The sequence below is a fragment of the Hermetia illucens genome, chromosome 5, assembly GCF_905115235.1.
Source record: "Hermetia illucens chromosome 5, iHerIll2.2.curated.20191125, whole genome shotgun sequence".
In the NCBI taxonomy this organism is placed as follows: Eukaryota; Metazoa; Arthropoda; class Insecta; order Diptera; family Stratiomyidae; genus Hermetia; species Hermetia illucens.
Window position 1 is genome coordinate 61,747,342 of NC_051853.1, and position 16,320 is coordinate 61,763,661.

At 42.6% G+C, this 16,320-nt stretch overlaps 1 protein-coding gene across 6 annotated transcripts in view; it reads right to left on the reverse strand.

The window, feature by feature from the left end:
* LOC119656513 (MICAL-like protein 1) overlaps positions 1 to 16,320 on the reverse strand; it is a 322,282-nt gene that overhangs the window by 15,465 nt on the left and 290,497 nt on the right. For all 6 annotated transcript variants that reach the window (XM_038062849.1, XM_038062848.1, XM_038062850.1 and 3 more), the window contains 2 exons: positions 8,667 to 9,860; positions 8,350 to 8,557 (listed from right to left, as the gene is read on the reverse strand). In XM_038062849.1, coding sequence (XP_037918777.1) covers positions 8,350 to 8,557; positions 8,667 to 9,860 — 1,402 coding nt within the window. The remainder of the gene's footprint in view (positions 1 to 8,349; positions 8,558 to 8,666; positions 9,861 to 16,320) is intronic.

A 16,320-nucleotide genomic window follows, 5' to 3' on the forward strand; every position in this document is an offset into this window, starting at 1 on the left:
CACGGAAAAATATCCTCGTTGCATTCGAAAATAAGTTATAGTTTAGTGGTCAAGAACAAAGTGTCATAAAGTACATGAGAAAATACTGCGAATCGTATTTGATACAGATGCATCGGGTACGCTGCGTTAGTCATGGGTAACAGCCCTTTTAAGAAACAATGGTGCTTCTGGGAACCGGTTTTGTAATTGCAAAAATCAACAAAAAGTTCGGATAGCTCAGTGGTTAGAGCACAAGGCTGTCGTACGGAAGGTCGCGGTTCAAATCTCACTGGTGGCAATGGGATTTGACGCCGGATACCAGTCGACTCAGCTCTGAATGAGTACCTGAGTCAAATAAGGGTAATAATCCAATATGGATTGTTGCGCCAACAATTATTATTATTAACAAAAAGTTTGAGTGACAAATTATCAATCCATTTTCCTCGAAATCAGAAGCTTAGGAATCGATAGCAGAAGGCGTACCCGTATCGAGACAAACAAGGTGCTTGGCTAGTCCACTAGAAGGAAATGGTGAAACAGAAACAAAGTATATTAATAACAAATAGAATGAAGTCGAAAAAACTTCAGTTTGATTTCCACTTGGAGAGCCATATCGTTGGTACGTCCACAAACATATTTGGTCACAGTCACAAAAAAAGGCGCGAACAACTGGTTAAATAATGAGCGTAAGCTAGCAACGGATTGAAAGAAAACCCCAAGCACGCGCAGATTCTTACTACGAACTCCGAGCGGAGAAGCGACTTCACAGAAAGAAAAAGGAAACCTTAACAGGTTTCGTAGTAGGCCTGTCAACGCAAGAAGTAGAGAGAGTAATCAGACCATGTGCAAAAGCTTTACCAACAAGTCAACAGGAGGAGCCATATACAGCTTGATGCTCATCCTGTCGAGAAAAAGAGAGAGGACTAATTTCCATATGAGCATATTGGTGCAATGAGTTGAATATTTTGATAAACTGCTCAACAACCAAAATATCGGAAAGTTGGCCGTTCACCTGAAGGCGACGAACAAAGTTGCCACCACCAAACATTGAAGAAACGATGACTACGACCGACTACACCAAGCGGTTGATTAACTTATGGTCAACGTTGCTGAATACTATCTATAAGATATTCTCCGCTATTTTGCTAGGTTGGATAGCCCCATACGACCCGAATATCATCGGCCCATATTAAGGAGACAACACTACAGGCAAATCAGTACGAGATAAAACTTTTTCTCCCTGGTATCAATTTCACTATCTCCTCATTGAGTTCAACACAGCCAAAAATAGCATAACGAGGGTAAAACCGTGCACGATCATGAGAGAATTCAGTATCCCAGCGAAATTGATAAGACCGACTAGGATGACACTGATTGTGCAATGTGCGAGGCCAGATAAAAACAGCAAGATTAAGCCAAAGGGATATTCTATCATGTATCCTTTCTAAAATGGACTTGGAAAAGGACTTGGCAGTTTACGCAACTACTGGCCTATGCTGAAGATATCGACATTATGAGAACAAGAACCCGAGATGTGCAATCTGGGAGATATTTGATTGTACATTAATAAAGGCAGGACGAAATGCACGATCGCCACGTCAGGGCACAAAACGACGGAAACAACATCAAATAGCACTGGTTAACTGAGAACAATAAGGGTACGAGAATACAATTTTAAAATCGTCGATAATTTCTCTAATCTAGGGTCGAAAATCACAACAGTTAACAGCTACGACGACGAAATCCGCGCATAATCCTTGGCAGCCAACTGAGTCTATTCCAGCTCAAAAAAACTGTTCCGCACGAAATGCCTCAGTCCTTTTTCAGAGCAACCCCGTTCAGTTGCTATGCACATCGTTATTACCCCTTTTGCAATAGAAATGTTGGGCCGTCTTCCACCTTAATGTTGCTTTGCTGCCGTTTTTTCTTCAAATGACACAATATGGTGGTCAAAACAGATTTATAATATTCTACCGTGTCCTGACCTTGAGGGATTTCATGTTGATGCAAAAATCCCTGGGAATCGAAGAAGATTATTATCATCACTTTAGCGGCACGAAAGCGAGTATTAAACACGTATTACGAAAACTGCCACACACGTCCAATATGTGCGCCGATCGTCTTAAAACGAGGTATAGATGGCCAAAAGGATGCTGAACACGATGGCGTGCTGTATTACTACCTAACCAATCCAATTTCCCTTCCTGCGACGGTAGAATCATCATTACTTTCTGAACAACCTACGTATGAGCGATATCATGACCATCTAGCTGGTGATAAAATCCAGTTGCGGTGACCGGGTCACCTAATCCGTGTGGGTGAGGATGTTCCAGCCCAGGAAGTGATAGAAAAAGAAGGCATGGTAGACCCTGCCTCAGATAGAGCGATAGCGTAGACTAGGACGTCAAACAATTTTTAGGGGGGAGTTTCTTACTAAAGCCGTTACGCTGCCGATTATGATGTTAGGAACGTTAACTGTCGATTTCTCACTTCATCACGGTTCTGAATCATATAACATCCGGTGAAAGTCTCCCTTTTTTGGATGATAGGGCAAGTCACCGTAACATGCTGATAGGGACTTTTCCTTCAAGCAGAAGTGAAATTATTTTTGCTATCAACGCACTCAAATGATACCTTAATAATGAGAAACCGCAAACAAATTGAACATTTTACGAAAACAAAAAATTTGGGGTCTGCTCAGTACACAGAAGAGAAATTATACAGTGAGATATACACTAGCTATTGCATCTCTTACCGAAATCAAATTTAAAACCTAGATGCTATCGCCCCCACACATATTTGCAGAAAGTTCCAAAAAGGCGCCAGCAATCGGTCAAACTAAAAGTATGTACAGAGATAGAAGCTTCGAGATGCTAAAGGAAAAGAAAGAAAAGACATTTTTCAAGTGAATGTCAAACGAAGCAAAAGCACCGCAAATTAGTAAGTGAAGAACGCAGCGCCCCACATAAATTCAGTTTTTACACCAATGTGCAAACATGGATTTTTAAATCCCAAGAAGACTATACAGATGATGCTCGGTGGACGTGGCTTCCGAGGTCAGGATCGCATTTCCGTTCTGCGCATCTTCATTGGTATTGGTTTTCATTTGTGGGATGGTGTTATTACATGTGACTGCGTTTGTAAGGCTGACCTTACACGATCAGTATGCCAGTCAACGCACTGCGATCTTGCCTCGGCCTAAAACCGGATGATTTATCTTTTGTCATACTTTTTTTGAGTAGTTTCACCTACTGTGTATAATCTTCTTGATCCCAGGGTTTAGTGGAAAGAAATTATTTAAGTCTCTGTATCATTCAAACAAACCATAAAAATCTAATGGGCTGGATACCTCTATTCTACTTGAACGGAGTGGTAGTAAGCGAAAGGACTTATAACTCTCTATTTAGTGGTCGTCGGTATCAAAGTCAAGCCTTATCTGAACTGATAACAAAACCGGAAGCTTCATTAGAGAATTCAAATGTGGTAATGTAACGATGCACGTCACTTTTTTTTAGATTCAACTTAATTTTCCTATGCACTTTTCTTCATTTGAACTTCATTTTCATAGCTTTTAGGGTTTATTCAGGTTCTGGGGAAACAAAGCAATGAAACCGATAACGAAAACACACAACTGATTTACTTTGGAAATGACAGTCTCGACAAGGAGGCCCATTCGGGCCCGCCCCGCTCATAGAGCTTGTAAGGGTGCTCTCGTCGTTCCAGGGCTCTCAAGGCACCCTTGAATGGTAAGTGTTGCGGCCTCCAAGTAGCGTCCACCCTAATGAGGACCTGCGAGCATGGCTTGACGTTCTTTAGGGTATCCACTTCCGGCGTCTATGTCGGGAATGTGGAGTCGGCCGCTGTTTTGAAACCGCGTTTCTGAGTAGACGCAGCATGCTAGAGTCGCTTAACCCTGATCTGGTATCCAGTAAAATGTCGGCGGGGAGCAGCAGATTCGCCCCGTACACCATCTCCGCGGAGTTGGCCGCGAATTCCTCTCGGTGGGCTGCGCAAAGGCCGAGACGGACGAAAGGCAAGCACTGGGACCACGACAGATCGCCGTGAGCCAATAAGGCGTCCTTTACCAACGTTCAAGCATCCCATTGGACTGCGAGTGGTACGCAGTGGTCCTGTGGCGGTTGAAACCCAGGAGATTGCCTAACTCCGAGAAAAGCGTAGACTCAAATTGTATTCCCTGCTCGGTAATGATTAATACACCAAAGCGAGGAATCCATTCACGACGAGGGCCTCGACACATGATTGTGCAGTAATATCAGTCCGAAGTTTTGCGTCAGGCTACCACGCAAATCTGTCGATTATTGTGAGGTAATACTTATAACGTGTGAGTCTCGCAAAGGGATGATGTCGAGGTAGTCGAGCTTGCTCAACCGAAGGAATACACCTATTTCCCTTTTTCGTACTTGTTGATCTTACACTTCTGGCACGCGAAGCACTGTCTGGCCCAAGAGTTTACGTCATTCTTGGCTGACATATTTTCTGGTGACTAACCGGCGATTCGTCGTTCTGATGGCTGGGTACTGCGTGAATACATCCTTGCGAAATTCAGCCGGAACAAATAGCCTAGGTCCCTTTTTCGGGATCTCGCAAAATAAATAGGTGTTTGAGCCGAAGATAAGAAACTTCTTCAACTTATATTTGGAGTTCGCCCTCAGGCTCTAAAGTGCTACATTATCTTTCTGCGCCTCGGCGATTGCCGTATAATCCACTGCGGCGAGGTCTGTAACCTCGGAGACTTGTGACAACGACGTTGTCTTTTCAAGAAACATGTCGGAAGTGAACGGGCTGAAGAAACTCAGTTCCTGAAGTTGAGGAGGAGACGGTTGATTTGTGGTTCTCGAACACCGTGAACGATCTGCCCTCAAGGGAGGAACGGAAGTATTTAATGGAGAGGTACGCAGCAAGTAGCTCACGATTGTCGCCGCTATAGTTTCGTTGAGCTGCGTTTAGCTCAATGATGGCCAGGTTTGGTTCACCCATTGGTGAAGAGCATTGTGTCCGAGGCATCTCCGAACACGGCTAGGGATCCATCTGTCTGAGGAAATGCCAGAAGTGAAGCAACCAGCTGTTGTTTGACGGTTTCAAGCGCGTGGACGGCCTTTGTATACAATGCAACCTCGCAAGAATATTTGGTTTTGGCTCCAGACAAATAAGCGTTTAGAATCGCTTTATGGTGAGCAGCCTTAGGCAGGAAACGACGGTAGAAATTTAGCATGCCCAAGAACGGCCGCAGATCTTTCACCGTGATCGGCAGGGGAAAGTTTTTGATCGCTTTAACCTTGTCTGGGTCTCTTTGAATTCCGTGAGGGGTGATCATGTGGCCAATCTTGTAGCTGCGCCGGCACAGTATTAATGATTAGACTAAAATTGTAAATATTAAAATAACTTTCGGAAAAGGATGCCGGAATTCAATCCAAGCAGAATTTGCTCCTAAATTAAAAACAAGTCGGGAAACCGGAAGCTAGACGCTTCAGGTATGAAAGGTTTTGTGTATTTCTTTTATAAAGAGATTTGGGTGTGCATTTGTCCCATTAGCATGTAGCACGTAAAATATTCATATATTATGTGAAAATAGCCACTTTCAAGTGATATTGACATTCATAGTCTTGAATTTGCAGAGGAGCGCAGATTTGACCTAGTATAACTTTGTTGGTAATAGTGTCATTTTCACCAAATTTGGCAGGATCATGATCTATACTGTAGCCTACATCGCTGCAAAATTGTGTGATTCTAGGGTGAACTTAAGGGGGGTTTTCCTCTTAATTACTAAAAATTGTTTTAATATACTATTATTAACTTTATTTGAACAGGTATCGATATGGAGGGTATTTCGGAGCCTAAGCACTATATAGTGGCAGCCCCCTGATTTTTTCCAGATTTTTCGGTTGGGTAGTTCCTGAGAATGGGTTCGTTAAAAAAATGACCACTTTCAACCCCCCGCACTCCCCACCTTTTCAGCAAAAGTCAAAACTAATACCGGCTTCGAAAAGTACTAACCGAGACCTTTAATTTGAAACCCTACATGACTATATTTGATGAAAAAAAAATTTACACCCCCCTTTTGCATGTATGGGGACCCCCCTTAAATTCGTCGTAAGAGGATGTAACTCACTGTATGCGTGAGCGTTCATAGTTTCCACCTTTCTACCAAATTTGGCGTCAATCGCTATAACCATCTCCGAGAAAAATGCGTGTGACGGACAGACAGACAGACAGATGGACGACACAAATCTGCCTCAAGTTCATGTAAACCCCGACGAAATTCCTGAAGTGGTAGAAGAGGAAATTTTTGATGCAGCAAGGAAGTTCGCTGAAAATAAGACCCCAGGGCCAGATGGAATCCCGAATATCGCCCTGAAAGTGGCAGTCAGGTCAGCACCAGGTATGTTTGCCAAACTTTTTACGGCATGCCTCAGAGAAGGAGAATTCCCCGAGAAATGGAAGGTGCAAAAGTTGATACTTATTCCGAAGCCAGGTAAACCATTGGGAGACCCCTCCTCATATCGACCGATATGTTTGGTCAATAGCATGGGTAAACTATTTGAACGAGTATTATACAACAGGCTGCTCGCTGTTGCGGAAAAGCAAGGAGGCCTATCCGACAAGCAATTCGGGTTTCGGTGCAATCAACATGGTGACTGGCCTAGCCCGCGCTGCAATACAAGGTGGCAAATGCTGCGCAGTGATGACACTCGATGTAAAAAATGCATTCAACACTGTAAAGTGGACGAAAATCGTAGATGCTCTAACCAAACTACAGGCTCCGATTATATTGCGACTCGGACGATGGACAGAAATTACTCACAATGACGTGCAGCGTACCACAGAGGTCTGCCTTAGGTCCCTTACTGTGGTTAATTATGTATAATGGAGTGCTGACGCTATGCCTTCCTAATGACGTGACAACTATTGGCTTTGCGGACGATATCGGGGTAACAATAGTGGCAAAACGCTTAGAAGAGATCGAAATCGCAAATGAAGCGATAGGGGAGATCAATTCCTGGTTGAAAAAGTCCGGTCTATCACTTGCTGAACATAAAACGGAACTAGTGCTAATCACCAAAAGAAGGAAAGACACGACCGTGAAAATTAAAGTTGGTGAAAAAACAATTTACTCCCAAGAGTCGCTTAAATATTTGGGAGTAATGATTGACAAAAGACTCAATTTTAAAAAACACATTGAGTGCTCTGCAACTAAAGCATCTTCCATCGCTGTAACGATCTCGAGGATACTACCGAACATTGGTGGACCAAGACAAAGTCGACGTCGTCTTATTTCAAGGGTAGTTAGTTCCGTGCTACTCTACGCAGCTCCAGTTTGGGCAACCGTTCTGGAAAACAAATCAAACTGCGGAAAACTAGGAATGGCGTATCGACTAAGTGCACTCCGGGTATGCAGTGCTTATCGAACGACATCAGGAGAAGCAGCATATGTACTGGCAGGGACAATCCCCATAGACATCTTGGCGGATGAAGGTCGGCGTCTCTATGACAAAATATACGCAATCGGGGAGTCTATTGTACTTCGACGGCAACTAGCACGGCGGGAATCCATCGCAAACTGGCAAAAGAGATGGAACGAGGCACAAACTGGCCGTTGGACCTACCGTATCATTCTACACATTCGAAGATGGATGGAAAGGAATCACGGGGAACTAAGCTACGAGCTAACACAGTTTTGAAGTGGACATGGAGGTTATCGAGCTTATCTTTATCGATTTGGACACGACGAGTCACCATGATGCCCAAGATGTGGTAACGTGGCTGAGAATGCGGAGCATGTTGTATTTGAGTGCCCAAGGTTTACAGCACACCGAACTAGGCTGGAGGCGATCGCAGACGGGCGCTTGACACCTAGAAATATAGCAGAGTTTATGTTGGAATCAACGGAGGCTTGGAATCAAGTGGTAATTGAGCTGAAAATGATTCATCAACAGCTAAGGCATGAAGAACTGCGAAGAAAGCAAGAAAGGGAGCGAACAATAATGCGCCACAGTTAAGAACTGATCCAGCCCCACGATGCAATGCTTATAGCAGTCCCGTGGGGAGAGTGGAAGAAGGAGGTGTTGTTTTACAAACAAAACCTTAAAAATAACTATTCGCACTCTTAATGGAAGTTTTCACAATTAGTACCTGGGAAAAAATTTTAGTCTGATAAAGACTGAACCCATTCGGACACTTTTATCGTATTCTGTAGCTTTCAGGGTTAGTACAAGGTAAAGCAATGAAAACGGTTAGCTTTTAGCGAAAACTAATAGCTTAGTAAAATTCTATTCATTATTGTTATTCTCCGAGCATTAAAAAGAAAACATAAGCATAAAGTACGGCCAAAATATTAAGAAAAAGACTCACCATATCTTCTTCCGCTTCTCGCAGTCGATCCATTTCAAGGCACTCAATAACTTCATTTCGGAGCTGAACAACCTCTACGAGCCGGGCAATAAGTGCTTCCTCGCGAGCCTTATCCGAATCCGTTTTATTCCTTTCGGGTTGGGCCATTAGAACACGAATTTCATACTCTAAATCAGCTTGCTCTTGTTCGAGACGATGTTGTCTACGTCTAAAAAAATAAGAAGACTTTTAATGACTGAATAATAAAAGAAAGTCTGAGGAGTATTGACTTTGCTCATGATGAGTATTGAACTAATTAAAAACAATCAAACACTTACAAGTACATCAATTCCGCTTGTCGCCGGAACAATTCGTTCTTCTCGTTAACCAACTCGAACAGTTGCATGATCAGATCCTCCACCTCCTTGGAATTAGTTACAGAACTCTTTGGCGGTTCATCTTCTTTGACATCATTAGCACCTTCCCCGCCCTCACATCGTTCACGGATCATTTTCTCAAGCATCACTCCCTGCTTTTCCAACCCTTGCTGTTGCACCTCAATAATTTCCAGTTCATGACGAATCTCTTGCAATGGAAGCATCTGGAGAACCTTCTTGGGCGGAACAGGCAATGCTGGAGCGGGACCTTTACGTCTCTTCCATTTTCCATGAACAGATTTATTGTAAAGCGGATCGTTCTCCTCGGTTGGTAGCGGTAGCGAAATTTGACTTTTTCGGTTGCGATTTTTCGCTTCTTTGTTGTCTTTTAGTTTTTCTAATTGACGATCGTGTGATTCAGGTATATCATCTTCTTCGTCGACTGAATTTTCTATTACCAAAGGAGCGATGGTCCGCCTGTAGACGACGGTCTCTTCCTCCTTGGGTCGTGAATCTGAGCCTCGAGCAAATGAATCCTCTAGAAGACTTGCATCAACGGTTATAAGTCGCCTTGTAGTTTTTGAATCGTTGTCGGCAGGTGGAATTTCAGAGGGAGTAGTAACTATTTCTTTAAGCTTCTCCTCGTCGCTAAGCTTGTCTTCGCCGATAAGCTTTTCTTCGCCACTTTTCACGTCGTCTGTTTGTGGTATCTTGCAAGGAGCATCAGAGAGGTGATCAGGGCTATCGGCAAATTTATCCACTTCTGGGGTAGCTGGAGTTGTCTCAATTACTGGTGGAGGTGCTGGCGCCGGTCGCTTCTTCCTAGGCTGGGGACTCAATTTCTGAGGATCAGGTGAGGGTGCAGGGAACAACTCCTTCGCTGTTGCATTCTCAGGCTTCGGAGGCAGGGGTGCTTTCTTCCCCTTCTTATATTTACCTCCAGACAAGCTACCTGTGGATGATCCAATCGAATGAGATGATCCCCTCGTATCACTTCCTCTTCTTAGGAACTCCGAGGAGGAGTGCAGGCCAAGGGATTGGTTCGTTAATGATGAACTGCTTCCATATTGATCGCTGGTTTGAGATAATGGGGTCGCATATGCCTGCCTGGACAATCGCGGAGTCGGTTCCGGCGTCGTGTTCTGCGATGATGTCCTACGATGGGGAGGAATGTATTTATACTTTAGCATCCTCAGTCGGGACCTTATCAACTATTAAATTCTTGTTCAACTTCAACAAAGGTAACAAAACACTTTCTTCTACCCATTCACACTGTTCAATACTCAAAACAGAACTGCAGCTTGATCCAAGGCGGGTACCATAAAGGTCGTTACGATAGTGGAAAAAAAATGATATTACGGAACTAGAAATGACGAGAAATTGATATGGAAAACAGTTAGTGGAGGTAGCAGCAGTAGCTCTCGGTGTTTTGTTGAATTGGATTAAATGTGCGACTTGGTAAGGTGCAAGAAGTAATATTCAAGAAGTTCCTCGTCGTCGTCTCACTGTCTTTGCTGGTAATTGATGTCGTTTTGTATTCAAAACTTGTCTTCGCCTTGCATATTTGGTTTGTTTAGAGTCACACAGCGGTTGACTCACTGACAAGACTTGAAGAAGCCGGTCGGAACCGGGAAAGCAAAACAACTCTATTGCAATTGAGTGTGAAACACTAGTGCGGTTTTTCACTGCCCTTTCAACTTGGATGGCAATCTGGGAACAGTGCATGGCACAATTAATTTCATAGTCTGTGCCAGTTCCTCCTAAACGGGTCTATTCGGAGGACCTCTTAATTCTTTCTAGGGCAGAGTTTAACGTACTCGTAGTACCAGAAGCTCTGTTCTGAAGTTAACCGACTGCAGTTGATGCATATTGCAGTTCATGACGTACACGGTGAAATAAACAATGCAGTGGTTACCCCGGGCAGGTCATTCCTTCTACCTAAGTGACTTCAGAAATATCATTTGCTTCCAAACGATCAATAAAGCATTCCAACCGTTTGTTTTCTATTTCACCAACTGTACGATAATGTCAACAACGATCTCAACAATTGAAGCCACACAGCAAGAATATAAATAACATTTTTTATTGCGGACTCCACAACAATGGATGTGGATAGAAATGGAGCCTCCAGCAATAACGAGCCGTAACTGAAGCTGGTAGCAAAGTGTGTAATGTAACTGTTTTGCATATTACTTCCGAGAACGATGCAGGCACTTCGTTAATTGTTATTTTATTTTTAATTCAACCCTACCCCGAGTTTGGCATAAGGTAATCATTGTGTGCTGCGTGGAGCTAATTAAGCGGGTAACTCATCACATTGCCCCCATCTACTTGGAGAGGTGTTGATGGTGGCCTGGTAGTACTCGTCACCAAATGAAAAAATATGTGTCACTAAGTCATTAGAGGTTGAATGAGGTTTTACATTAGATTTTTTACGAGTATCCAGTATCCAGTTTTGGATCAGCAAGTGAAACTAAGTACAGAATTAGGGCGACAGACAGGTTTATATACTCCAGGTTCGTTCCTATGGTCTATCTAACGAGCCTCATCTCTAAAAGAGGAGTACTTCCGGGTTTGAAGACTTTTATGTAAATTTCACCAAAATTCCAAAAAAATGGAAACGAAAAAATACGGAAGGACTGTCAATTTGACCTTCTGTTCTTAACTCAGTTTGTTGGTTTCCTTTTATGGTGGACATCCGAAGATAAAATTGACAGTCTTTCCCCACTTTTCTCTTTTCCTTTTATTTAGAATTTTGGCTAAAATCCAGATAAAAGTTTCTAAAACCGGAAGATCTCCCTTTCGATCTTAATTCGCAATAAACCGATTTTAGCCTACTCTTCATCTATTGCCTCTGAATATTTGTTTAGCCTAACTGGAAACTTTTTCCTTTAGTAAACACACAAGTGAAGGAATGGGCCCCCATGCTAAGATGTCCCGATTTACAAAGAAGTGAACTGTGTTTACACATTACCGATAAACTATATATAAGTCGTTAATTGGAAATTAGAAACGGTGAAAATCCACTTTCCATATAAATCTTAACATGCGAAGTCCCCCCCCCCACTGTCACCAGTGAGATTTGAACCGCGACCTTCCGTACGACAGCCTTGTGCTCTAACCACTCAGCTATCCGAACACAGGTAGGATCATGCTCTACATTATAGCCTACATGACTACTACCGACTTCAGAAAATATTAACCGAGACCTTTCATTTGATATCCCACATGACTATATTTTATGAAAAAAAATGTATTCCCCCGTTTTGCATGAATGCATAATACAATCAGGAATAAAATGTTACAAAACAAAAAAGCGGAAGTATCAACAGTTACCAATTCTATTGCCACGGACATAATCCAAGGTTGTCCACAGAGTGGGATAGTATCATCGCCAAAGAGGAATATAGTAGTAATAATTAACGAAGGCTTGAAAGAACTAACAAATACTGAAATAAAGGAGTTATATTAATCTTTAGAAGTAAATCTGAGAATACTTGTGACAAAATCCAAATGAGATTGAGGATTACTACCGACTTGACTTCTCTTCATTTTTCCAGGGGTATTGGCGAAAAAATGGCATTCTCTCAAGACGGTATCCCGAACTACTGATACTGTGGGAAAGCATGGTAATGAAGTTTCACTTTAATGAATGAGTGAATTAAATTGGAAAGCCTCCCCCCCCTTATTAGGTGAAAGTAGCGTAGAACGCCTCAGGTTTCGATAAAAGGTGCTAACATCTAATTCGTAAGAATCTGACTAAAGTACTCTGAAAGCATCAATGTTCGTACGCTTTCTTTGATATACAGAAAAAACAAGATGCTTACGGAGGCCAAAATCTGGGTGTGTGATATCCTGACTCAGATTGACTGAATATGGGAGTGTAGAATCAATGGCCATCAAGCTAGCTATGGTTACAGGGTCTGATATATCGACCTGGCCTTCATTCTCAAGGAAACACAGTTAACAACTTACTGGAAGGCCCAGGATTTAGACGAGCAACAGTATCAGCAAAAGGTTTCGACAAACAAAAAGTTAGAAGAAAAGAAAAGAGAACACCCAGATAACCAGTAGGTGCTTAAGAAACAAAACAACAGTTTTACGCACTCTGATATAGAGGGTTAAACGCTCAGTAGAGGGTAAAGTAGTGCTAAAAAAAATTAAGAATGTACAACAATTGGACGAACGCTGAGTTGAAAACAGAAAAGATGAGAAGACGAAAATTCACCGCGACCCAATTAAGCACGGGCAAAATGTTTTAGGTAGACATACTAAGGTTCACGTCTCGATTATCCTGGGAGAAATGATATAAAGATCTAGATGAATCAAAAAGGAGATCTGAATGTTGACACGCAAGGCTGAAAACTTCCGCAATCGAGAAAAAAACTTACGTGGTGGAGCGCCCCGGTGCGCACCTAAAGGCATAACATCTCTTTCCACCGCTATGATCTAAGCAAGATTACTTCTACGGCTAAAATCCGCATTCTCTTAATAGTGCATTTTACACAATTAGCATCTTTAGTCACCATAAAGAAAGCGTATGGGAGGCACACTTACGGCGACCATTCATCTACTAGTAAAGACAGCTTACAATATCCTAGACCTTTATAAAAAGATGATCCAAGTGTCTCTTTCATAAGTATTTTGGAAGGATATATGTAAGCGCTACTGATCGGTGCAACTGGTGGAAAAGCTGAGATTAAAAACGTTACATTGGAAACCTTGGAGGCATTATAGAGGTGGTGAAACCAGTAGCCGCCTTGTACGGCAACAAAACCATACAATAATGTATGCGATAGTCCAGAACTGGCTTCATGTGTGCAAAAAAAGGCTATATCTATGTCACTATTTGAGGTACGATGATCGAATTAGTTGAACATCAGACCCCCAATCTCGCTACCCCGAGTGTGAGTTTTTATTCACTAAGGATGTTTGTATTCATTTTTGTGCTGTACCGCTGCTGCGGGGTTATTACTTGTACAGAATTAAGCGTAATGATAATGAAACCGAAACTGAGCTACATATTGGGAAGTTCATGGCACTATGTTGATTAGCAAAGACGAAGTCAACACCAATCGAAACGAGGGACTGCTGCTACTATAGAAGTACCTATCATTAGTCATGTATTAACTAGCGATATTCATGTACACTAAGCCCACAGTGATCACTAGCCAATTGTGTACGTATGAGGAAGACCTCAGTTTAATCTGCAAAATCAAGGACGCACCCATTTATCACCATTCAACTGAGGATATCTTTGGAGAGCGTCTTATATATATATCATCAATACTGAAGCAGTACACCTTAAAAGTAAAAGTAAAAGGCCCAACTGCTCGAGGAATAGTGAGTTTTTCGACCGTTGAATTGACTAGGAGCCAAAGAAACGTACCTATAATTGTAATGTGGGATGCCGTAACCTCTATTAGGAGCACAGCATATTAACCCCACCTACACGTCATTGCTGTCGGTTTGTGACGATGCGTTTATAAACGCCACCCCTCAAAATCTCCGAAAAGCTTGCATTCTTCTTCAAATATTCTACGAGAAGTGGCTCTAGCGCATCCCACTCGTCCAACAATCATGGGATAGAGGAACCCGTAGCATAACATACGCCGTGACAGAATTGTAGTCCTTCCTAAAGCTGTGATCCATCCACTGCCACTTCTGCTTTCTAGTCAACTTTTCCTCAAGCGTCTGGCTCGTACGTCAACGGAGTTCTTCTTTTGATATTAGTTCAGACGAGAGTACTCCCTAGATACGACGCAGGCATCTCGGGAATGATGCCAATTGACATCCTGGCAACCGAAATGATGAACATTTATAACACCACGTCCATCTCTCCCTTATCGCAGATGAAAAAAGCCGAAAGAGAGAGATCCATAAGCAGATGGCAACAGCGATGGGACCAGTCAGAAAAGGGTCGTTGAACTTACAGGTTGATCCCTTCCATCAGGGAGTGGCTGGAGAGAAAGCATGGGGAGATCAATTATAATCTCACCCAGTTTCTCACCGGCCATGGAGGATACCGTCAATACCTGCACAGGTTTAAATTGAACACTTCGCCTAATTGTCCAAACTGCGACGGGGTCCCAGAGGACCCAGCGCACGTATTCTTCCAATGTCCAAGGTTCGTAGAAGAAAGAAGGAACCTAGAGGAAACTCTACGTGAAGTGCTATCACCGGAAAATTTTGTCCGGAGAATGGAAACTTGCCAGGAAGACTGGGCTGCGATCAATTTCATGATCACAGTGATCCAGGAGAAACTGCGAAAAGGAAAAAAAGTGAGGAAGGCGGGGTTACGAACCCCGCGGGAAGACGGAAGGAGACCTAGCTAAAGTAAGCTAACTCCGCCCCGAGTGATGTAATACCTAAGGGTGGTTCCACCGGGGAGGGGGAGGGGGGGAGTCGGGTATGGTTTTAGTGGGTAAAAATTCCACATTCCAGCACTCTGCCTAGGCCAGAGTCTTTTGAAGATTTCCACCTCCTTAAAAAAAAAGATACGACACAGGCCTGACTTAATAACAGTGTAGAGTTTTCGAGTAACAATGGCAATAATTTCCCATATATCATCACAGGGAGAACTGTGGTGCCGAACATCTTCAACTTGATATTAGTGATGAGATAGCTACATTTTCAGATTTTAGATAAAATAGCAAAGGCGGACTTAGGGTTATCACTCAACCAACAGCAAAATGAAGATCGCGAGAAATGAATATCAATGACAAGATGCAGCCCTGACGGACTGGACGTTGGACCGCGAATTCCTTCATGAATTTATCACGACACAGCAGAAGACATTCTGTGTCATCATATTTCGTTTTGATAATAGCTAGTTTGTCCGCAATGTCCTTCCTGTGTAGAGCACTTCACACACCAAGAAATGTCCGATACGGTGAAGCTAGGATTTAAACTTGGTAAATTTCACAATGATCCATGTGTTAATATGATCGTTAAGGAAAATCCAGAGCGGAAGGCAGCCTGCCTGTAGCCGTTAGATAATAATTAACCCATCAGCCTTTAATTGTTTGCCGATATACCAGCAAAAACCTTGATTAGATTCCACAAGCTCTAACAGGCTGATAATGTATTCTAAAATGAATATACGAGTACAAGAATCAAATTCGATAAAGATAAAACGAGGGGAATGGACCAAAGATAGAGCTAAGGAAAAGGTGGAGAGGCTCAATTAAGGCAGATACCATATGGGTTCTAAGGTTTTATAATTAAAAAGACGATAACTAAAGTGAGGCAAACCAAGAGCATCATTTAGAATTACACCGTTGCCCTGTCAGCACAAATCTTTAGGCTGGTTCACTAAAGGGATGAAAACATCAAAAAGGTATGATGCCTAAGAACAATTTTATTTGCAGATTCGTGTTCAAGGATGCAGCGGCTTAGACATGAATGAGTGTTCGGGTTCAAAAAAAATGGAAAAATGATCATCATATTCCAGTCGAAAGAATGTAACACTATAGATCTATTCTGGTATTCAAGCAGCGTTATAGCACTAAACGGTGATCCGGCTGAATGGAGTTGCCATCACGTACTGTTTAAAATTCGTCGACTGAACAAGGCAAGGGATAAATAAGTCACTAAATGTTCCAAAACTGGATAT